At 51.2% G+C, this 23,016-nt stretch overlaps 9 protein-coding genes across 9 annotated transcripts; 7 read left to right on the top strand and 2 right to left on the bottom strand.

Annotated features, from left to right (window-relative positions):
- Nucleotides 1–116: 116 nt before the first annotated feature.
- Nucleotides 117–1,177, top strand: N7482_002679 (PP1-complex regulatory subunit GLC8; the record flags this gene model as incomplete). The annotated part of the gene is made up of 3 exons (XM_056684804.1): nucleotides 117–183; nucleotides 279–999; nucleotides 1,066–1,177. The coding sequence occupies 3 exons, from the start codon at nucleotides 117–119 to the stop codon at nucleotides 1,175–1,177; spliced, it is 900 nt and encodes a 299-aa protein (XP_056548410.1).
- A 3,545-nt stretch (nucleotides 1,178–4,722) lies between these two features.
- Nucleotides 4,723–6,069, top strand: sfh5 (CRAL/TRIO domain protein; the record flags this gene model as incomplete). Its single annotated transcript, XM_056684805.1, has 2 exons — nucleotides 4,723–5,369; nucleotides 5,427–6,069. 2 exons carry the CDS (start codon nucleotides 4,723–4,725, stop codon nucleotides 6,067–6,069), a joined length of 1,290 nt encoding a protein of 429 aa, XP_056548411.1.
- Nucleotides 6,070–6,760: 691 nt separating this feature from the next.
- On the top strand, nucleotides 6,761–8,213 carry N7482_002681 (TATA-binding protein-associated factor TAF6; the record flags this gene model as incomplete). Its single annotated transcript, XM_056684806.1, has 3 exons — nucleotides 6,761–7,130; nucleotides 7,187–7,605; nucleotides 7,668–8,213. The coding sequence occupies 3 exons, from the start codon at nucleotides 6,761–6,763 to the stop codon at nucleotides 8,211–8,213; spliced, it is 1,335 nt and encodes a 444-aa protein (XP_056548412.1).
- Nucleotides 8,214–9,850: 1,637 nt separating this feature from the next.
- N7482_002682 (adenosylmethionine decarboxylase SPE2) lies at nucleotides 9,851–11,497 on the top strand (the record flags this gene model as incomplete). The annotated part of the gene is made up of 1 exon (XM_056684807.1): nucleotides 9,851–11,497. The coding sequence occupies one exon, from the start codon at nucleotides 9,851–9,853 to the stop codon at nucleotides 11,495–11,497; it is 1,647 nt and encodes a 548-aa protein (XP_056548413.1).
- A 732-nt stretch (nucleotides 11,498–12,229) lies between these two features.
- Nucleotides 12,230–13,534, top strand: N7482_002683 (transcription initiation factor TFIID subunit 11 family protein; the record flags this gene model as incomplete). The annotated part of the gene is made up of 2 exons (XM_056684808.1): nucleotides 12,230–12,726; nucleotides 12,790–13,534. The coding sequence occupies 2 exons, from the start codon at nucleotides 12,230–12,232 to the stop codon at nucleotides 13,532–13,534; spliced, it is 1,242 nt and encodes a 413-aa protein (XP_056548414.1).
- A 1,176-nt stretch (nucleotides 13,535–14,710) lies between these two features.
- Nucleotides 14,711–16,298, top strand: N7482_002684 (acyltransferase family protein; the record flags this gene model as incomplete). Its single annotated transcript, XM_056684809.1, has 3 exons — nucleotides 14,711–14,839; nucleotides 14,905–15,532; nucleotides 15,628–16,298. The coding sequence occupies 3 exons, from the start codon at nucleotides 14,711–14,713 to the stop codon at nucleotides 16,296–16,298; spliced, it is 1,428 nt and encodes a 475-aa protein (XP_056548415.1).
- A 333-nt stretch (nucleotides 16,299–16,631) lies between these two features.
- Nucleotides 16,632–18,240, bottom strand: N7482_002685 (membrane insertase OXA1; the record flags this gene model as incomplete). Its single annotated transcript, XM_056684810.1, has 3 exons — nucleotides 16,632–17,294; nucleotides 17,356–18,096; nucleotides 18,151–18,240. 3 exons carry the CDS (start codon nucleotides 18,238–18,240, stop codon nucleotides 16,632–16,634), a joined length of 1,494 nt encoding a protein of 497 aa, XP_056548416.1.
- Nucleotides 18,241–20,169: 1,929 nt separating this feature from the next.
- Nucleotides 20,170–20,639, bottom strand: N7482_002686 (TOM13-domain-containing protein; the record flags this gene model as incomplete). Its single annotated transcript, XM_056684811.1, has 3 exons — nucleotides 20,170–20,292; nucleotides 20,360–20,516; nucleotides 20,605–20,639. 3 exons carry the CDS (start codon nucleotides 20,637–20,639, stop codon nucleotides 20,170–20,172), a joined length of 315 nt encoding a protein of 104 aa, XP_056548417.1.
- A 778-nt stretch (nucleotides 20,640–21,417) lies between these two features.
- On the top strand, nucleotides 21,418–22,743 carry N7482_002687 (protein phosphatase regulator SHP1; the record flags this gene model as incomplete). Its single annotated transcript, XM_056684812.1, has 3 exons — nucleotides 21,418–21,492; nucleotides 21,555–21,949; nucleotides 22,011–22,743. The coding sequence occupies 3 exons, from the start codon at nucleotides 21,418–21,420 to the stop codon at nucleotides 22,741–22,743; spliced, it is 1,203 nt and encodes a 400-aa protein (XP_056548418.1).
- Between the last annotated feature and the right edge of the window lie 273 nt (nucleotides 22,744–23,016).

The following is a 23,016-nucleotide window of genomic DNA, read 5'->3' on the forward strand; positions in this document are numbered from 1 at the left end:
TGACAAAGCCGGCTGTCAGCCCGCCCTGTATACCGGTACTCCTCTGAATACTTTGAGACCTACGTCTACTTGAAACTCGGACGGCACGTTCGTCCTTTCCTACCAGCCATCTAAAAATGACGACCGCACCGCATATGCCGGCCAAGGCACACAGCACCGAAGATGTGCACCCACGGCCTAAAGGTGAAATTTTCGTCTTGATAGGAGCTTCAGCTCGCAGGTCTCTCCGGCTCAAGGAAATCTAAAGCTAATCAACCCTCATTTCTTTCACAACATAGGTATTCTGAAGAACACCAGGTCTTACCAGGACGCCCCTGTCGCCGCACCGGCTGCCACCCCGCCTACCGTGCCCACCATCGCTGAGCCCGAAGACACCAAAGAGCTCACGCTTCAGAACACCTTGCAAAACGCGGGCCGACGTCGGTCCTCGTCCACTGCACGTGCGGGCTCGGCTTTACGCCGGCAGTCACTCGCCAGCCAGTACGATGAGAACGAACCCCGCCTGAAGTGGGATGAAGCAAACCTGTACTTGACGGAACAGGAGCGCACTGCGAAAATGAAGATCGACGAGCCCAAGACCCCCTATGCCCCGCACTACGACCCCGCCGAGGATGAGGAGGAGCTCCAACTCGAGGAGCTCAAGGACAGCGTCATAGATGCCCAGGACGTTGTGGTTGACGAGCTTGATAAGACCACTCGAGGCGGCAACCACAAGAAGGCCGTGTCAGAGGACGACATTCCCGACCTGGAGCTCGGCGAGCCTGAGGAGGGTCCGGCTGGCCAGGAATCTCCCGAACAGCGCATTTACCGCGAGCGCAGTATGAGCATGGACTCCCACAAGAGCGAGAAGCATGTCGTCGTTGGTTCCGAGACAAACGGTGATATGCCAGCAGGTGTTGATGGTCTCGTTACGACCGAGGAGGCGAAGGAGAAGCACCGCCAATTTGAGGAGCACCGGAAGAAACACTACGAGATGAGGAACATCAAGGAGTTGCTTGCGTAGGCTGCCTCCATACCCTCTGTTTGAGATTTTCATCTACGATCCTAGCTAACGCTTTGGTCTAGTCATCCCGAGGACCTGGAGGATGAAATGGAGGAAGACGAGGACATGGCTGAGCCTGGTCCCTCACCGGCAGTCCCTCACATCCCCGAGCACTTCGGTAACGGTAGTCGATAGTTGTTCAGTTTTGTGTAGACTCTCTACTGGCAATATGTCTCCCCTCGTGGCGATACAGCTACAACCAGACAGCTTTGGTTGATTTGACCTGGTTTCTGTTCTTTCTCCTCTTCGGTTTGCTATCTGTATATTCCCCAGCGGTCTGTGTTTATTCCACGTTCGATTGAACTATTTAATTTGGTGGACAATTCTTCTAGGCATCCAGACTGCTTTTTTTTTACCTGCCTTTTGGTTTTGGTGATTGCGTGGAGCGATCAATGATCAATGGTAATACACGTTGAACATCCCTCTCAGTGCGAGGGTGTTGTCGGCAATAGAGTATGCATTATTTCCCTTGGCACCTGGAACATCTTCTAGAGTTCGTTCCCATTCGCTAGACATTAACCATACTAGACGCCTGGAAACCTATTCGTTTAATGGTGTTTGTTTTTAAGCAGCTGTCTATAGCCCCTCCTTGACCATTTTTCATATCTTCCACATCATAAATCTACACACACTAGGCCCACGGGGCGGGTTTCAGAAGAAAGGAGCAAATAAAGATAAGCAAAAAGCAAGATCAAAGAAGAGGTGAAAAAAGATAGCAAACCCTGGTTTCGATCCAGGTACCTTCGGGTTATGAGCCCGACGCGCTTCCTATGCGCCAGCTTGCTAGTTGACGAGAAAAATTGAGTCATTCCGGGTGAAGAGAGTGGAGCCGAGGAATTTAGGGTAATAGTAACAATCCGTCGATATCTCGTTAGTCAGCTCTTCAGGTGGGGCCGTAGGTTAACGTAATTCCCGGCCGACCGAGCAACCCGGCCGACCGAGCAACCCCATCCAAAATCATGCTTCTTTACCCACCTACCTAATTCAACCACCTACTATGCCACCACAACGCGTCAAAAACGCGTCAAAATTGGTTGACCAAGAGGGCAAGTTCTTATTGGCTATTGATGATATTAAAAATGGCCGCATCAAGTCTGTTAACGTAGCAGCGAAGCTATATAGAATACCGCGTTTAACACTATAACACCGCATCGACGGCCGACCCCTACGCGTTGATAAACGCCTATCTGGCTATAAATTAACCTAATTAGAAGAGGATTCGCTTACTAAGTGGGTTATCTCTATAGATATACGTAGAGTAGCGCCTAGGCCGTCTACTATACGAGAAATAGCTAATATTCTATTAGCTACGCGTAGTAAGAACCCTCCGGCTATAGTAGGTAAGAATTAGCTATTAAGCTTCGTTAACCGACGAGACGAGCTTCGTTTAGCCTTCTTATAACGCTACGATTACTAATACGCCTAAAACGAAGACCTAAACTCACTACGAGCCTGGTTTACGACCGTCCGACGTATTATTAATAAGAAAGGTATCTAACCGGGGGATATCTATAACTTTAATAAGACGGGCTTCGCTATAGGTCTTATAGCTATATAAAAAGTGGTTATAAGAGCTAAATATTACGGTCGGCGATTATTTTTATAACTAGGTAATCGTAAATAGGTTACTACGGTCGAAGTAGTAAGCGCTGACGGCTATTCGCTGCCGCCCTGCGTAATATTTAAAAGTAAAAACTTCATCACTTCTTAGTTCGATAAATAGCTTTATCTTCTAAAAGACTAGCGTATCGAGGTATCGCTAAACGGCTAGATAACCGATAAAATTAGCCTTCGTTAGCTATAAAAGCTTTTTATCCTAGCGACGACGACGTATACGAAAGGGAAATATCGGCTATTAATTCTTGATGGCTACGGTAGCTATCTTATACCTTAATTCGACCGAATCTGCGCTAAAAATAATATAATACTACTTTATATACCTCTATATAGTTCGTATCTCTTATAACCGCTTGACGTTAGCTATTTTGCTATATTAAAATACGTATACGGCCGCTTCGTAAGCGATCTAGCTCGCGTATTATATAACTACATCGACAAATTTAATTTCCTCGCTAATTACCCTCGGGCGTACGCGGAGGCCTTTTAACTAAATATTATTTAAAGCGCCTTCGTAGCTACTGGTCTTGTTCTAATTAACCTAGAACGGGTGCTTTCGAAGCTTAATATCTTACTTAAAATACCGTTACTACCGAATAGCCGGCTAGCTACCAGCGATAGCTATTTTAGCCTAAAAATACCTAGAACCGTCGTTTAACTTAAAAAATTAGCTTCGTTACTTAAAGATCTATTAAAATAACGGTTAAATAGCCCTCCGAGCCTATTAAAAACCGTTCTAGATTAAATTATTAAAGGCTACTATATATCGCTTTATAACCTTACGATATATACGTAAGAAAACGCTGATCTACGTATAGGGAATGAGAAAATACGCCAAAAACGCACACGATCAAATCGGCAGATAGCTTACGAAGGAGGCCTATTAGTCGAAGAGGGTCAACAGCTAGTTACGCAGCTAAATCAGCCAGTTAAAGCTAATCGGGTCGTTTCGCATGAGTAGGCCGATAAGGCTATTCAACTAGCCCAGCTAGCAACCAGGGCACCACCAAGGTGTAGTGGGTGTAGGGGAATTGGCCATAAGATCAATCAATGTAAAAATCGTCAGATATAGCTAAATTGATGCGTTTTGGTTAATATATTTTGGTTCAAAATTTCTATAGGGGGTAGGGTTGCTCGGTCGGCCGGGTTGCTCGGTCGGCCGGGAATTACGTTACGCATTCCCCTCGTTAACCAGGACCTTGTAGGCAACCTTGCTATTGAATTGGCAGAGAAGCTCCGTCAGAGTATGCTGTTGACATACGAGCGAATGGTTTCCACCGAATACATTTGGCGAGCTAGTGATTTCTGCAATACCTGCAAAAATAATGAAGGACAATGTGGCTTTAATCATATCATTCTTCCGCTCTTGACCTCTCAAAGAGACTTGAAGTGTATTGCAATTCGACAGGTACACGAAAGACCGATAGCTACAGTATTTTCGTAATTTCCACATCGCCTTTTGATTATGAAATTAAGGGTCTTGTTAGTTTCCGATCATATGGACCTCCCGCTCCTGTTTAATTTCGTTTAATTTGATGTTTGCCTGCTTGCTGGAGTTGGAACAACAAATCGAACCTACCGGGACAAGAGCGGGTTGAATGGAGGAATTGCATCAGCAAATCCTAGGGCAATTGTGTTCCACAGCCATATCTTGGCTTTTTGTCGACCCGTTGGCAACCGGGCCAGACCGCTGTTCGTAACTTCCATAGTGTCGGCGGCGTTCCCTTGGATCAGCAGACGGTTCGCACCAATCACAACCTGCGGCTCCGGCAGACACAAGCTGAGAAGCTCATTTGAAATTCGCCAAGGACCAAGCGGTACTCAGGGGCTAGATAGCTCTTCCCCCGATCTCTAAGTTGAGCTGTGTCCCTAGTGTCGTCTCAGCTGCAGCCCATCGGGATGACAGGCGGGGACGGCTGGTGGACCCACCCGATTCATAGTTGAGTGGCCCGGACTATTGACAAAGCAGCTAACTAGCCCCTGCCGCTTGCTTCTCCCCCTGAAACTTTTTTCCTTTTCTTCCACCTTCAATTCAATTGATTATTACCCAAAGACTTTCGATCATGGACCCAAAGCCCGTCGAGCAGACTCCAGCGGCCGAGCTTGAAAAGCGCGAGGAAGCTGTCGCCGCTCCAGCAGCTCCTGAAGCTACCGACAAGCCATCCGAAACCTCCGCGGTCATAAACACCGAGATTCCCGCCAAGGACGCTGCGCCCGAGGCAGAGGAACCCACCAAAGAGACTCAGGCTGAGGAGCAAGAGACCGCGAAGGATGTCGCTGCCGCCCCAGAGCCCGCGGCCAAGCCAGAAGAACAGAAGCCCGAACAGCCCGCCTACCTGACCAAAATCCCGGGCCTGAGTCAGTTCTTCGAGCATCTGGCCCAAATTCTCAGCAGCACCGGCTACAATGAGATGTGGGGCGTGACCCTCAAGGACAGCGAGGATGTGCCTACTGTCAACGTGCTGATTAAGTTCCTCCGCGCGAACGAGGGCAATGTTCAGGGCGCAGAGGATCAGCTGCGCAAGGCCCTGGAGTGGCGCAAGAAGACCGATCCCCTTGCGTTGGCTCAGTCAGGTCGTTACAGTGCCAGCAAGTATGGTGGTCTGGGATACTTGACGACCTACGAGCAGGATGGGCGCCCGCTTGTGTTTACCTGGAACATCTACGGAGCTGTGAAGGATGTGGGCTCTACATTTGCCGATTCGGACGAGTGAGTGATGCCCCCAATTGATTGCGTGAGAAGCCCAGATTGCTAACTCCATCTTAGATTCGTCAAGTGGCGCGCCGCCCTCATGGAGCTGGCTGTGCAGGACCTGAAGATGAAAGATGCCACGGAAGTCATTGACTACGACGGCGAGAAGGACCCTTACCAGATGATCCAGGTGCACGACTACCTGAATGTCAAGTTCTTCCGCATGGATCCGTCCGTCCGCGCTGCCACTAAGAAGACCATCGACGTCTTCTCCACTGCCTACCCCGAGCTGTTGCGCGAGAAGTTCTTCGTCAATGTTCCCACCATCATGGGCTGGATGTTCTCTGCCATGAAGCTCATTCTCAGTCGCAACACCACTCGCAAGTTCCATCCGATCACCAACGGTGTGAACCTCGCCCGTGAGTTCCCCGCTGTCATCGCGGACAAGATCCCCAAGACCTACGGTGGAAAGGGCCCAGAGCTGAAGGACGAGGCACGGACTGTCCAGCTAGTGGAGGATAGTGTGCAGAAGGAGGAGGCGAAGGATGAGAGCAAGCCTGTCGATGCCTCTGGCGAGAGCACTGCTCCCGAGGTCCCCCCAAAGACTGAGGAGCCCATTAAGGAGGAAGCCCCCAAGGAAGCACCCGCTGCTGAAGAGCCGCCTAAGGACGAGATTGCCAAAGAAGAGCCCGAGGCTGCGACCGAGGAGGCCAAGTGAAAACGCGCTCTTTCTGAATGAGCGTTTTGTTGTGATACCCGAGGAGCAGTGGCCAACGCTCTCTGCTCTTGTTTTCGTCTCAGGTGCCGCAAAGAGTGCCCTTTGTCTAGATTATATGCTTTTTATCTCTATTAAATTGTAATAATTCATTTTTTACTTTTCTCGAAAATGATGCTGTTGTCAAGTGAGCGGCAAATGAGGTGCCGACGGAGATACACAATATCTGTCTTGCGCAACACTCTCCGTAAGCTAGGGCATTAGGGATCTCCAAAATTGCTCTTCTGATAATTCTGCAGTGTCTCTGGTTACCTCTAGTGGTTTTCTACCCTCTCCTTGGAAACCTTCGTGGAGACGAAGAAGCATGAATGGCATAGTTGCTTGCCCACGAAGGCCTCCGCCAATAAGCTTATACGGGAGACCACACCACCACTTGCGCAGTGTTCACTCTCTTATCGACTCGACCAGCCCTCCCTCCTTGGGTGCTTGAATCGGAGAACAAAGGGAACTGTCGCAGCGCATCCTGTCCCTTCACTTTCGATTGAAGCGCACCGGTGGCCTTACTCAGAATGCGACCCTGTCTCTGATCAAGAGCTTCCCGACCCCCGATTCGTCCAAACTCGCGAGGCCGTCCTTCCTATACGTCCAGTCTCCGTCCGCGATCTCGCTTCCGTGTTAGAAATCAACAATCGCCATGTCCGTCTGGAACCCGGACAACATTCGTGATGTCGCGGAGTCGATCGGGATCACTAATCTCAATCACGATGTGACCGAGAACCTTGCTCGTGACGTTGAATACCGCGTTGCGCAGGTGCTGGAGGAGGCGCTGAAGTCAATGCGCCACGGCAAGCGTACACTCCTCACCACCCAAGATATCTCTCTTGCCCTGAGGAATCTGGATGTGGAGCCTCTTTATGGCTACGAATCTCTCCGTCCGCTCCGGTTTGGTGAAGCGTCGCTGGGTCCCGGTCAACCGCTTTTCTACGTTGAAGACGAGGAGGTGGACTTCGAGAAGCTGATCAACGCGCCGTTACCCAAGGTCCCCCGGGAAGTGTCCTTTACTGGTGAGTGTACTCGGTTTTCTCGCTTTGATTATGTTATCTGACCGACTTCTGCTTAGGTCACTGGCTCGCAGTCGAAGGCGTGCAGCCATCCATTCCTCAGAACCCCACCGCAGCAGATTCTCGCAACCTCGAGCTGGTATCGAAGGGACCGAACGCTAATTCCACCTTGGCAGCGATGAGCGGCAGCGGTGATGTATCAGTCAAGCCACTGGTGAAGCACGTGCTTTCCAAGGAGTTGCAGTTGTACTTTGAGAAAGTTTGCAGTGCATTCCTGGACGAAACAAGCGAAGATTACCGAACGTCAGCATATGCCAGTCTGCGGGAGGATCCCGGTCTGCACCAATTGGTGCCATATTTCGTCCAGTTCATTGCAGAGAAGGTCACCCATAGCCTCAAGAATATATTCGTGCTTACTCAAGTGATGCACATGGCCGAGGCCCTCGTGCAGAACCAATCCCTCTACGTTGACCCTTATGTGAGTTGGCTATCTATCCAACATCTCTTCGTTGAACCACCCAGATAGCTGACCTTCTCTAGATTGCTTCTCTTGTTCCCTCCATCTTGACCTGCCTGATCGGCCGACAACTCGGCGGGGCCAGCGATCTGGCTGAACAATTCGCCCTCCGTGACCTTGCAGCCTCGCTGCTTGGTCTCATCGCGAAGAAGTACTCCCATTCGTCACACATGCTCAAGCCTCGTCTTGTACGATCCTGCTTGAAGAGTTTCCTCGATCCTTCCAAGCCTTTCGGTGCCCATTACGGAGCTGTGATCGGGCTGCAGGCCGTCGGTGGTGCCGAGGTGGTCCGCGTGCTTATTATTCCCAACCTCAGTGACTACTCCAAACTGCTCAGCGATGGCATCGATGATGCAGCTCGTCGGCCCGCTGCCGAGCGTGTATTGAGCGCACTCCTGGCCGTTCTGGTGGCTGTTCGTGATGCCCACGCACCTCTGGTCAATGGCCACCCCGCAACCGTCACGGATGAATTGCTCTCTCAGTTGAGGGAGAAAGTGGGTGATCTGATTGCCACGAGAATTGCTGAGGCCAACGATGTGCAGCTAGCTCGTGTGATCGTGGAGGCTTAGTGTTTTATCGAGTGTTTCATCTCTGTCTTCTGTCCAAATCAAAGGGATGGGGAATGGTCGGTCTGCTGCATCCACCTGGCATGGCGTTGTGACCCGGCGTTTAGGGAGGGGTGGAAATTATTCTTCGTTGCTTTGACCTCTTCGTGATCTATTCTGGAACCCCAATGACATCAAATATAACATATGCCTTGCTAGTCCCTCCGGACAATAGTCCGCTATTGAGTAGTTCCTGCAGTCCGCGCAATTGATTTCCTGCTACGAGGTTAAAATTCCCCTTCCCCGCCGATCGCTTACATAACCTCCGGCCAGGCACGCGGAAGGTCAATTTTGCCCTGTCTCACCGCTCGCGTGCGTTCCAAGCTGCTTGACCGGACTCTTTCTACCTTTTCTTCAACTCACATCGAGGTATCGTCCTAGACGATCTACACCTAGCTGTGACTTTGCCTGTGTCTACCCGGTATGCCACTGACTCATTTCATCAATCAATTCTGTGTTCCGTGGTGTAACAGGCCCCCAAGCTAACTCGGTCGCCTTCCCTGATGTCAGACAGATTTTGATCCGTAGTGCCCCACGAGCCCCGGGCCCACAGACAAAATCGCTCAATACCAACCAAACCGCCCGTGACAGCAAACATTTTGCAGCTGGCACCCCTCCTTTCGAGGTCTTAAATTGACCATCGATTGCCTTGCGTTGGCCAACAGCCCTTCTGAGAGAACGCCTTGTTCTCTGCCGACGCGCCCGGCGCAATCAATCGCATCTCGGGCACTCATCGGGCTTGTGGACAAAGACTTACCGACTCGTTTTTTTTTCTGCCTTCCGTCATCCCGCTGATGTTAACGATTGTGGACTCGCGCGACATCGTGCAATTTTAAGCCGAATTTCCTCTTCTGCCTTTCATGAGCCCGAAGGATCTTCTGCGATTCCTGTCTAAGCCTGCGAAGTACGTGTGCTTGCGTCTTCCCCCCCCGTTTTTTCCTTCGGTTACCCCTCATGGAAACCACCGATCCACAAACATGGAAGATTCTTGTTTTTTTTTTTTTTTTTTTTTTTTTTTTTTTTTTTCTCTCTCTCTCTCTCTCTCTCTCTGGCGCGACAGCCTAGGGCTGAGCTACTCAAGACACAAACTTCTGTGGTTTCCCTCCCTATTATCATTTACGGCATCTTCCTCAAAATACCCAAGTACTAATCCTTCCATTGTCTCTAGGCCGCGATAACGCGACTCACGTTCACCGACTACCAACTTTTCTCTCCTACTTTCTCAGAAAGCAGATACTCTCGTCTGCTAGACCCGATACTTTGACGGGTATCGGTATCTTCCAGCACGAGGGTACCGGACTGACAGTCACAATTCTTTGTAGCATCTTTCTCCTTTCGTTCGCGTTTCTCCCTCCTTAGCGGCCCTTCTGGTCTGTTAAGTTTCCATCTGCCTGGCCTGTCAGCCAGTTACACTCTGTCCTAAGGGCCTTCTCTTCTCAGACGGGCACTGCCCCCTTGTTCGTCTGGGTAAGTAGACAGTGCTTCTAAAGCCTTTTGTCTTCATCGAACAGCTCATAGGGCGGTCCGACGTCACACAGTCTCCATCTTCGATTTCGTTCGTTGCGCAAAGTCACCAGCCTCGGCTGCATCAATCAACGGATATGGTTTACGTCGGTATTCCGAAGAATTACACGCAGTCCCCGTCTTCCTTTGCGGGGACTCCTTCTCTGACCATCAACTATGAGGCAACACAGGACCTGGACTCCAGCAATGCCTTCGAAGGTCGGTCAATTCCAAACTTGTTGTCGGACGAAATACTGATGCTCTATATAGGTCCTGAGAAGCTGCTCGAGGTCTGGTTTGCTCCGTCTGCCAGCGAGCTCGGTGCCGCAGGCCCAGAGGGCCTGAAGAAGGTGCCCAGTGAGATCTGGAAGGATATGCTGGACCTTGTCAATTGCCAGGTTCTATCGGTTGTCTCATCTGAGGATGTGGATGCCTACCTCCTGTCGGAGTCCAGCATGTTCGTCTGGCCGCATAAGCTGATTCTCAAGACCTGCGGCACCACAACTCTGTTGTCGGGTCTCCCACGTATTTTGGAGATTGCCACCTTGTTTGCAGGATTCCCGCGCGCGACTGCTCCGCCGTCTCGTGGGATTACTGTGGCCGCGGCTCCTTACCGGGTCTTCTACAGCCGGAAGAACTATCTGTTCCCTGACCGCCAGCGCGGCCCTCACCGCAGTTGGCGCGACGAGGTTCGCAACATGGACAAGCTGTTCCTCAATGGCAGTGCCTATATGATTGGCAAGATGAATGGAGAGCATTGGTATCTGTACCTGACTGAGCCTCACACGCTGCTCACTCCCCCGGCCAGCCCCAAAGAGGAGGACACCGATTTTACCGAGACTGAGACCAAGGTTCTCAGCTTCCCGAAATCCTCCCTGATCCCGGATTGCGATGAGCACGATGAGACTCTGGAGGTTCTGATGACCGACCTGGATGAGGAGAATGCGAAGCAATTCTACCTGGACAACGCCACCTCTGTGGCTGAGAAGCGTTCTCGCAACTTGGAGAAGGATGAGGGTGTAGAGCACATCGATGTGTTCAGCAATGGTTCTGACCTGGATGACCCCGATGTGGACCGAATGCTCCCGGCGGAGCTGACCACTGAGGGTCACGCACTCGGCACTGTCGTCTCTGAAGCCTGTGGCCTGTCGGACGTGTACCCGAAGAGCAAGTTCCCAGATGCTCGCATCGACGCGTACCTCTTCACGCCATGCGGGTTCTCCGCCAACGGCGTTGTCCCTGCTCCGGATGGGAAGGCTCCCACGCACTATTTCACCGTTCACGTCACGCCAGAGCCGCACTGCTCGTACGCTTCCTTCGAGACTAACGTCCCACACTCGCAGAATGGGAAGACCACTGCCGACATCATCCAGCAGGTCGTTGATATCTTCAAGCCTGGCCGTTTCAGCATCACTTTGTTCGAGACTAAGCCGGCCATTGAGGATATGAGTGCTGATCCAAATAACTTCAATGAGGTACACGCGCAGCACCAGGCCATGCGTCGGAACCCCAAGATGGAGCACATTGATGGCTACCGCCGGGTTGACCGCATTGTCCACGACTTGAATGGGTACGATCTCGTGTTCCGCTACTATGAGCGCAATGACTGGAAAGGGGGGCTCCCAGGCTTGGAGAGAAGTTCTAAGGGCACCATTCCCTTCATGGAGTCCTTGGAGATAGTCTATTTACTCTCTGCACGTCCGCTAGTTCCAGTTTTTGGCCTGCTTTCATGTCACTTTTCCTGAGTCCGTTTCGTGCACAGACTGTCTGCTTTTCTGTCTTTCATTTTTTTTTGACATTACTGTCTATTCTTTTGTTATTTCTGTCTTTACATAATAAAGAGCATTGCATGTTTATGCTCCAAGCGACTCGTTCCCTCTCAGTGTTTGTTTCAGCTGGACTACATCAGCGGTCTTAATTTTGGGCTTCTATTATTCTTGTGAAAGAACCGCTTAGTCACTCTTTGTTCATGATTGACTCGTAACCTTCCAAGTCTATCACGTTTATGCACACAGTAAACCCACCTTCGTGTTCATTTTTAGCTTCTTTTCGGAGTCTTATGCCGGCGTTCATTAGTTGTACGGGTTCCCAAAATAGTAGGCGGTCAGATGCGCTCTTGAATTGTCGTGGCTGCGAGGTCAATCCAATTCCAATCGCGTGAGATGCGCAACAGTCCTTTTTTCTAGCGACTTCTCTCATCTTGTGGACCGATTTCTGGGCACACTTCCATTGTCAGCTCATTTTGAGCTCTGCAGCATCTGGTGCTGACACCACCATCGTTACATTACGTCTTTCCAGGCCAGCATCGCAACACCGATATCACCAGTCCGGCGGACCTCATCAAGATCCAGATCCTACCGGAGCAGATCGAATTCAAGGGACATATTTGATTTCCAATAATTTCCAACACCGCCCTCTTCATCCTTATCCGCGTCAACCTCTTTGAGACCTCCAAATCCTCTCATACATTCTTCAAAATGTCGTCACCACCACCGTATCAGACCCCAACCAACCCCCTCAAAAGGCCGTCTATCTCTTCGTCTGTCTCACAGCCTCTGGGCAAGAAGCAGCGCATGCACCCTCTACGGCAAACCTCCTTCCCGACCGGCCTTGACACTGCAGATCGGAGCTTCGGTGTGGCCAGCGATGCCGGAAGCGTGACGGGCAGTTTCACAGGAAGCATCGGCGGCGCAAGCGCAGACGGGATCTTTGCTGGCGCAGCACGTGGAAAGAAACGCGGGCGGAAGAGCAAGGCTGAGAAAGAGCGCGAGCGCGAACAAGAGGATGCGCTCAGTTCACGCGCTGGCGATGCGCGGTTTGGGTCCGCAGATGCTGAAGGCTCGATGAGAGGTGGAATGGGCGGAGGTGCTGGAGGTGGTGATGATGTCGATTATGACGACGATGATGATGAAGGCGAGCTCCTGGGAAGAGAGGAGGGCACTACTGATACCGAGGCTGAAAAGAAGAACCTCGCGTATGTTGATCTCCGCTCCCATTCAATGAAGCAACTTGAAGGCTAATTTCTTTGCTATTACAGGATTCTGGTTGATGCTTTCAACCCTCAGCAATCCGAGCGATATGACCTTTTCAAGCGAGCAAAGCTTCGCAAGGAATCACTCCGCCGTATCGTCAACCATGCACTCTCACAGTCAGTCCCCGCCAGTGTGGTCACGACAGTAAACGGTTTCACCAAGGTTTTCGCTGGTGAGGTGATTGAGAAAGCGCGAACTGTTCAGGCTGAATGGGCCGATGCTTTCGACCAAGCAGCGCGGACCGCCTTCGAGGCCGAAGAAGCAGCCGCTGAAAAGGCATTTCAGGCCAGAGCTCAAGCTACGGCCGTGCAACCCAAAACCACAACTCCCACTCCTTCCAGCACCCCCGTCCCTGGATCCGGCTCTCGATCCCTCAGCAATGGCATCAAGAAAGAGCCATCGGATACAGACCATACCAAGCCGTCATCCACACCAGCAAATAACCTCCACTCCACCGCGTCACCTGCTCCTGCCAAACATATTCCCCCGTCTCCATCCTTACAACAAACAGGCCAGGCCTCAACATCAAGTCCCGCACCTCTCCGCCCACGGCGAGAGTTCCGACCACCACCTAATCCGCACCGTGGCCAACTTCTTCCCTCACACTTGCGCGAAGCCATACGACGATCGAAGCGTGACGGTGAGGGTGGTGGTGTGGGTTTTTCTGGATTGAGCATGGACAATCTCGGAGTGAAGGGCTCGGTAACATGGAGCTCTGGCAGCGTGGGTGGACGGCGGCTGTTCCGTTGATCAGGACTTTTTTTCGCTTTATCCAATGGGCGTGTTGGAGTTATGAAATACAGGCGCTTTTTTCTTGTCGGCAAGGATGTCGATTCATGGGTTTGGCGCAGTTTCTACACACATAGTAGTTGTGTTTTATATGGTTTACAGGACGTGAAAACAATATCATGGCTTTCTGGACTTCCCCATGCCCGATTTCTTTGGGAGGACAGGTTACGTCTTCGCTTTGGGTTATGATGGGCTTTTGTACTAGGGGGAGTGATAAGAATAGCTCGCACTGAGCAGCTTACATTCCACCACACCTGCTTGACCCGCCGATGGCCGATCTAGGAGGCAGGCAAGCCTTGGCATGAGCCGGACTTGGTCGGCTCATTCGATAGGTCTCTCAGACAAAATATGCAGACGCGTCTTTCATCTATGCTCGCCGGCCGGTAAAAACCTTTCGCTCCATGTATGGCATAGGGCCCTACCTAGTTGAATGTCCATTAATCCTACTATGCCAATGGTTCTGTCGTTATGGCCAGTACATCGGCGCCCACAGCCTTAAAAACAAGATAGATGTTAGATCGACAAACTCACCCCAATCTCGGTAATGTCTCTCGCAGCTGCTGCAAGGGCCCAACGCCCTCCGCTGCATCACCCTTTCCTTCCTTTTGCTTCCATAAAATGACTGCTTACCAGCCTCCCATCCCCTTCTGGCATACCTGGGCTCACAATATTTGGATTCTGATCGGCGCTATGTGATCCCCCCTAGCCACGGCGAAGCATATCTCGTCACTTCTGGGCCGGTCATTCAGAGGCATGAGAAGCTTACCATTGCGTAACGGGGCTTGTCCATTGGCTCGTGCGATGCAGGAACCCTTTGTCTATCTACTTACCTTGTCGGGGCCTGGGGGCTCAGTGTGTGTTGGTCCCCCTTCTTTCTTGGCGTGTGCCTTGCTCGTGGAACTATACCAGAGCTTGATTTCCTTCTGGACTGCTTGATTTTGTTGTCCCTCTATTCTTCCTGTGTGCCTCTCTTTGTATTATTCCACTCGTTTCGGCTACCTAGGTGACCTTTCACAGCTGGGTCAACCTAAGTATCTCTCTTGTTTCTCGTGGGGATATGATACTCTTCTAAGCGCCTGAACCCCTACATATACATTATTATTGATTCAAATTGAATACCCATCCTCATAAAGCGTTATGCCCGTCTTTCCATCTTCCTCTCAATTATACACTCGTTTAAAGGACACGATTCCAGCGGTCCTGCCATGGAATCAAGGGGACTCTTCCGCGAAAGGCGATCCTCGAAAGAGCGTCAAATGGATCGATGTATGTCTCCTGGACATTTTAATCAGTCTGGTATTTCTCGCTAAAACCTCATTTCTTCTATTTAGGGCTTTCGAGGAATCGCCTCTTTCCTAGTAGTATTAACACACCTCGCTCGCGCCTGGGACTATAACCTCTTTTCTCCCCGAGACACCGAAGACGTCCCACCACGGATCCTACAATGGCCTATCCTACGCATCCCCTGGCAAGGTCGCATCGGTGTCACTATTTTCGCATTTCTGACCGGCTATGTCTGCTCGCTGAAGCCACTGAAGCTCTCTCGGGCCGGCGATACAACCGCCGCCTTCACCACCATCGCAAAAAGCGCGTTCCGACGACCTCCACGACTTATTTTCCCGGCGACCATCGCCTTGATCATCTCGTGGACTGTCGCCCAATTCGGCGGATTTATTGTTGCCAATCGGTCTGACTGCTGGTGGTGCCGTTATGCAGCTCCAGACTTGGAAGACTCTCTGTGGAAAGAGATTGTCCGGTTAGGGCATAACTTTTTGTCGACGTGGACGACGGGGTATATGGCGTACGATGACCACCAGTGGGCACTTTTGCCTTTATTACAGGCTTCGATGCTGGTTTACATCCTTCTTTTCGTGACCATGTTTATGCAATTCCGATATCGAATGGCCGTTTACATCGGGATGCTGCTGTATTTTCATCAAGATGCCGCGAAAGATACTGGTGAGTGCCCCGCGAACTATACAGATGTGCAGCGTCCACAGCGGGAGCTAAAACCCATCAGCGCCATACGATTCAGCCTGCTAACAATCGACCAGAAACATTCCAGATGCAAGCTGTCTATGGCACACTTCTCAGCGATCTCTCTTATACCACCGCCCTTAAGAACTGGGTGGAAAATCATCGTTATGCTCGAAAGCTCATCACCATCCCACTCACGATCGCGGGGCTCTTGATCGCCTCCTACCCTGGTGAACACCCAGAATGGATGCCTTGGTCCAATTTCATGTTCGAAGTTTCACAGTACATCTTCCCACCAGACATCAATGTCGGCAAGCGCTATTCAGCCCTCGGCGTGGACCTCATTATCTTCGCAATCTACCTATCTCCCTCAACCAAAGAGTTTTTGGCCAATAGACTACTGCTTTGGCTCGGGAAGCAAAGTTTCGCAGTCTACCTCATCCACGGCACGATGCTGCGCGTCGTCCTCTGCTGGATGCTGTACGGAACTAGCGGCCAGCCCTGGGAAGGAGGCGAGGCCGGCACCGATGATGAGCGAGACTGGCTGCCGCTGCGTCCACCGTGGGTGGTTACCATCAGTATACCGATATGGATTGGATTGGTGTATTTACTTGCAGCTGCTTGGACAGCATATGTCGATCCGTTCTGTGCGTCTATGACCGAGAAGCTGGAGCGAGCAGTTTTTGAAGAGGATGAGAATACGCCGTTGCCGTTGCCGGCGGTTTCGATTCCTATGCGAACTACATGAGCGAGCCTTTTCTTTCTGTTTGTCAAATTGCGCTCACTCTCTGCATCTGTGAATAATTAGTCGACAGGTGGTAGCCATATTAGCAGGCAAGTAAGCTAGGGCTTGCTCCAATTCAGGAGTGATTTGGTGCATTGGGCCCTGCTAGCCTACCTGGGAAGCATCCATGGAATGCATATCAAAATCTGGCTATATTGCTTATTTTGATATGGCTATCACGCATCAAGGAATATATATAGAGAGTGGTCAAAACAGATTCTATTTCTGTAATACAGGAAAACACAGAATGCCAGAGTTAAAGCGCCATATTTTACAGTTTATACACAATGAGGAAGATCACTTTCTCCCTGACTGGCTGCTGCGCGCAGCCTGCTGATATCTTTTGAGAGAATCTTGGGCTTTCTGTCTCTCGGCCGCAAGGGCCCTCATATGAGCGCTCCGACGCGCGTGGTTGCGCTCCTCGCGTTCGTAGGCCTCTCGTGACTTTGCTTCCTGCTCATATCTCTCTGCGGCTCGTCGGTCCTCCTCACTGAGACGTGGCTTAGCTGCGCGCGAGCCATCAGCATTTTTGGTTGTGTTGCCCCTCACCTCGCTCCACTTGTCCGAAACCTCTTGCTTGGCCTTTTCGCCCCAGCTGCTGATATTCTTTTGGACCCGGTCGATTCCGCTGATGTTGTTGTCGGTTGGCTCGGGTTGCTTAACCTTTTCTGGGTTGGCTTGAAGCTCTGCCAATCGAGCTTGGAGCTGTTCCAGGTTGGTCATGTCCGCTTGCGACTGCTCATGCCTCTTAGGGATCGCCATGCCCATCATATTGCGGAACTTAGGGTTGTTAATAATGTGCGCTTGGGCAAGACCCAGGAGACCGGTAGACAGGAAATAGAGCTGCAGAGCTCCTGGCTGGAAAGCCATGAAGGTGAAAGAAATCGCCGGGAGACCGATCAGCATCGCTTTACCCGCAGAGGTGTTGAGAATGTCCATGGTGCCAGTCTCGCCTCCTTTCTGTTGTGCTAATTATTAGAGTCCGTACTTAACACCATTGTGGGGGCGGGCGCGAACGAACCTTAAGTGTCATATACAAGCAGCCGGCCGTGATGACTGGGATTGCGTAGAATGGGTCCGCCACGGTCAGGTCATTCAACCACAGAGCAGATTCACTCAGCAGCGCCGGCACAGGCAAAGAGGTCATGCCCCGGACGACACGGAAGATGCCGTAGCCGAGTGGAATCTGCAACATGGGAATTAAGGCTTTGATAGACTTGATACCGTGCTCCGCCTGAATCTTATCGAGTTGGGCCTTTTTGATCTGGAACTCATGCGTTTGCCCATTAAGCCGGGCCTTCATCATTTCTTGACGTATCGGGTCAATGACAGGTCTTGCGTTATGTGTCCGAGCGCCCGTATCGGAAGCACCCATAGTCGGCTTGAACAAACCGACGCGGACCAATATCGCAGCACCGACAATGCTGGCCCACCAAGGCATGCCCGTCCACATGTGAAGGTGCTCAATCACATACTGGAGCATCGATGATGGACCCCAGCCATAATCCAACCCGAGTTCCTTCAGGTATCCAATCTTTTCAGGGATTTCCGAGATATCATAACCAATATACGACGGATCAATTGGCGTGGACGTTTCGGAAACGGGACTGGGAGTCGGATTGGATGAAGTCGAGTTGAAACGGATCGCAGCCGGGCCAGCAGCGACGGAGGCAAAATGCCAGCGGGCACTGCCTGACGAAGTGAGAGTCAAATGACTCTTCTGGCCGGGGGATTGGAAGCGCTGAGGCCGGAAGGTAGATATCTGCCAGACCCGTCAATATGAGATGCCTTTCCGGGAGTACCACACATGACAAACCGATCGCGTGGACCGAGGAACCGCAGTGAGCCGTTGCCGCGCAAACATGGCGGCTGCACCGGGTCCTTTCAGACCAGCAGCTCCCATCATTGTGGCCGAAATCGAGAGAGAAAGTGATATAAGAGCGGACAGGACGGGCGGACCATCGCGACTCTCTCGGCATCTTAGGGAGACTTTTTTCTGCCGGGCGGAGACCGGCCGGGTAAACATCCGACAACGGACTGCTCCTTGGCAGTGAAAGTACTCCGTACATTACACCTTATCCACCACCTGAACTTCCGACTGCTAAATCAGTTTCCTTTCGAAGCTTCACAAAAATTGCTGAATCACGGAAGACATGGCAAAATGCTTCACAGGTAACTGCTGGTTGAGCTTCGACCGCCCTGATGTGCGCCGTCAATATCAATGCCAATATCTGTTGGACTGTTCTTGCTAAGCTGCAGTGGTCGAGGCCAAAATAAGCCTCCCAGTTCAATAATGTGTGTTCCACTATATTGCTAAACTGGGGGCTCAGAATATCCTAAATCTCCCTCTCTTCAAGAGGCTGGAAGGGACAAGTTCCTAGGGTATACTAGGTATGTCCAGAGCATACAGGTCTCGGCGCACGATCCTCATAGTGGTTAAAACGCAACCCCAGAATCGTCCTCTTGAAAAGGGGGGATTTTGAGAAATGAATTTTCAGACTCTCTATGACTCGGTCAGAATGGCAGCGGCCTGGGGCGCGGCCTTTGAAATATATCTATCCAACGGTGAAAATTGGATGTGGACAAGCTAAACAGAGGCCAAAAAGATACAATCTTTTTCAACTACCTACGGTATGGAACAAACAACCGAGTTGGCAACGGAAAAGCCCAATTGATAACTTGTTCATCCTTTAAGATAATATAGATCTATTTGCATTACCTTGTGATGTGCGTGCTGAGTCTGCGGCAGTTGGAACGGCATAATGGTCCTAGGCGAGACAAGTAACCGCGTCCCATCATAGTCACTGAAAACCCATACTGAAACCATACTGAAGATGCCACCTATAGACTATTAGATGGCGAAATCTAGAAGTGTGGCTAGTGTTCTCATTGAGCGTATCGCTGAAATCTTCCAAAAGGTAGTGTGCGTAAGCAGATACCACCTACGCGTCAGTCATTCTTACAAAGCGGAGAAAAAATCTAACAAACGAAGACTATCAAGACATATCAAGGTAAGGCAAAAACATTGTAGACGGATTTGGCTTCTTCGCCTTCTGAAACGATTCTATTACTGTTGCTGTTATAACGTCCTCGCCTTCCCGCCGCTCTTATATACTATTCCTCCTGAGGGGACATGCGAGAGTTATGAGTCGGCGGTGTCTAATAGGCCGATAAAGTCAAGTTTTTCCTTTTCTTTTGGAAGGCTTTCTCATGACCAATCATAGTTTGAGCAAGCACTATTTCCTCGAGGCCTGTGCTGTTGGGATGAAAAGCCAAAGGGTTCTAAACTGAAAAGACATTTTATCAGCCACGGCTTCTTTATTCCTTAAATTTTGTCCCCCAGAACACAGTGAGCGCCGTGAGTCTGTACCCCAAATAATGCCTTTACCACATCGCGACGCTAAAGACATGGCATTTAATGAAGGCTAGGCTTGAAACCATACAATCTAGCTTGGGGAGGGCGCCAAGAGAAGAGGCCTAAGAGCGTTTACACGGAACGAGACGCTGAGAGCCGAAGAAGGACCCGAACCCTATGGAGCTGGCTGTGAGAAAGTCCGGGTAAGGGAGCAGTGCGACCTAGATATCATATGGACATACGGCGGGATCGCATGGTAAATGGCAAGGTTCTAAAATATATATATGAAATGCAAATCCAGTTCGCCAGACGCCGGCTGAGCAGTCTTATGTACATGCACTCCATCCAGGTGTTGACCAAAGGCCAGGTATCTCTCCAATTAAACATGTACCAGTTTTGTGTTCCCCATATAAATGCAGGTCTTGATTTCGGGTAAATGGTATTCCCATAAAGCCAGGCACTCGGTCAAAGGATCACTCTTTATTCCAGGGCCGAGGTGTCATTCAAGCCAGCAGCGGAGGTGGCCCGCCTGCGCTCCGAAGGAAGGTCCCGAATTTCGACTCCTGGGCCCACTGGATGTGCGCGGCGGTATGTCGGGAAGATCTGGAGGCGAAATAATGAGTCAGTTTCCATGAGTTACACGTCATGTTGCATTGTAATCTCTACGGACCTTGGTGTTGGACCAGCCTAGACGGAAGGCGGCTTCATGTGCGAATAGTTCACCGAAGCCCAGCATCAAACCGTTCACGAATGGTAGAACAAGGTTGATGGCTGCACCACGGAGGATACCCCAGATTGTCGGTGGCTTGTAGAGAATCATGGGAGAACTGGAGGTTGAGGGGGGGGGAAGAGGTCATCTCGTTGTTTGCCGAGTAGTTTTCCGAGTCGGAAGGGACGGTCATGGTCGAGTCGTACAGCTCGACTCGCGAGCCGGTGGTGTCGGAAGCCATGGACGATGGTAAATGAGGTATAGTCGCAGGGTTCAAGAGGAAAGATAATCTCGAATGTGCATAGGGAGAAGGTGTCCTGAGAACAGGAAGCGGGCGTATGGTCAATAGCTCCCGAGGGCCGGGGTTCTCCTCGTTGGAGAGAGCGTGTGGATTATGTCAGCGAATCGACCCCAACCTTAACTAACTAGGGGACGCGGGGCCAGCTACAGTAGCAGTCCCAGCCCAACGAGTCTTCACAATATTACAGATAATATAGGTATATATGAAGACTACGGACTCTTATCATTTGAATAGCTTCACGATGAATCGTACATTTTTCTGGGCTCCGAGAGCCCGTTGTCTCTCTCCCAAACCAGGTAGGGCAATGCACGAATATACAAGAAATTTGTATGTGTCAACAGTTAGGATACGCTTGACCGGGAAATATGGTGGGATAGAATTTTAGCTCATCACTCATGGCCTCAGTTTTTGTATTGCTCTTTGCTGCCTGCATAAGTTGTTATGTTTCCATGAGATCGAGGTGTTATAGATCAGCTAGGCCCCAGGCGTCGAATGACCGGAAAATCCTTCGGTCCGGCTGACGAATTGCGAGTGACGTACCTGCCGCGGTGTTTAGCTGGCTCGCCCGACTCAGCTTTGGTTATTTCTCAAATATACACTTCTACACTTCCTTCCGCCTACCGCACCTCACGCAATACCTTGTCCTAATTACGACAGAAGCCCTGCTGTCATACCCCCTTACCTATCTCCCATCAGGAAGCGTCCATTTAGCTCAAGCATGGACCACAGCCCCGCAGACCACGACGAGGTCGTGTCTCAGTTCTGTAACATGACAGGTACTCAGCCTGCAGAAGTATGTACCTCGTTTATCATACCTCTACAACGCGTAACTAACTTCCTGACGTTTATCTTCAGGCTCAAGAATATCTTTCTGCCAACGGGTGGGATGTGGAAGCAGCCGTAACGGAATTCTTTGCGGAGCAGGATGAGGCCTTGCAGGACATGAACACTGGCGGTGGCCGGCGGCTGGGTGCTGAGACTGCTGGGACAGCTGCAGGAGGTCGCTCTCTAGACGGAAGCGCTGTCCCAGCTCCATCCTCGAGTGTGCCTCAGTCTTCGTCATCGAGCGGACGCGCGATGCCAAAGAAGAAATTTGCGACATTGGGAGACTTTGCCGCAGGGAGCGGCGGTGACTCAACTTCCGATGATGGCTCTGAGAACCAGGATTTCTTCGCTGGTGGAGAGAAGTCAGGCTTAGCCGTGCAGAACCCGGACGATTTGAAAAGAAAGATTCTCGAAAAGGCCCGGAGGTAAGCTTCTCGCAGTGCTTGCAAGGGGTATTGGACCTTCTACTGACCGTTACATGAATAGAGCGCAACCTCCCCCATCTGATGAGCCCCACTCCCGACAATCTCACTTCACAGGCACCGCTCGTACCCTCGGTGGTGACGAGGCTCCCAGCCGAGTCATTGAAGACCCCTCCGGACCTGCGCCGCAGCGCCCGCAGCGAGTCCATCGCACTCTTCACTTCTGGGCCGATGGTTTCTCCGTCGATGATGGCGACCTGTACCGTTCTGACGATCCCCGAAATGCTGAGATATTGGAAGGCATCCGCCAGGGTCGCGCCCCCTTGACCATTATGAATGTTCAAGCGGGGCAAGAAGTGGATGTCGAGCTGAAGCAGCACGATGAGAAATACGTGAAGCCCAAGCCAAAGTACAAGCCTTTCTCGGGTGCCGGACAACGGCTCGGTAGCCCGACTCCTGGAGTACAGGGAGTACAAGACCAGGCCTTTACACCGTCCTCAGCCGCCGCCCCTCCCTCTACATCTGGGCCACCCAAGCCCGAAGTGGACGAGTCACAACCGACGGTCACTCTCCAGGTGCGCCTAGGGGATGGCACTCGATTGACCTCCCGTTTCAACACCACCGCCACTATCGGCGATGTCTACTCCTTCGTTGCAGCCGCCACCCCAGATGGCCGGGACCGTGCGTGGGTGCTGATGACTACATTCCCTAGCAAGGAGCTCAACGAATGGGACGTGACGCTTGCCGACCTACCCGAGTTCAAGCGGGGTGGAGTGGTTATCCAGAAGTGGACTTAGCACACAGCGTGCCGTAATAATCCCTTTCTTGCTGAGTTGCCTTCAAAAGTGAGTGACGGCGGAGGTAGATCACTCCCCGAACGCCTATTCGCAGATACAACAGGTAGAATTACGACGCCATTATGATGGCTAGGTTAGCTATGCCAGACATTCCATCAATACAAAAACTTCTACCTAATGAGTTTGAAATTCCACATACACAGTAGAAGGTGTACGAACCACCCGCAGCGCATGTTTTAGTCAGAGGGCGGCGATTGATAAGCGTCCGAGGTC

Source organism: Penicillium canariense (genome assembly GCF_028826845.1).
Source record: "Penicillium canariense strain IBT 26290 chromosome Unknown utg000001l_segment0_segment0, whole genome shotgun sequence".
NCBI classification, from domain to species: domain Eukaryota; kingdom Fungi; phylum Ascomycota; class Eurotiomycetes; order Eurotiales; family Aspergillaceae; genus Penicillium; species Penicillium canariense.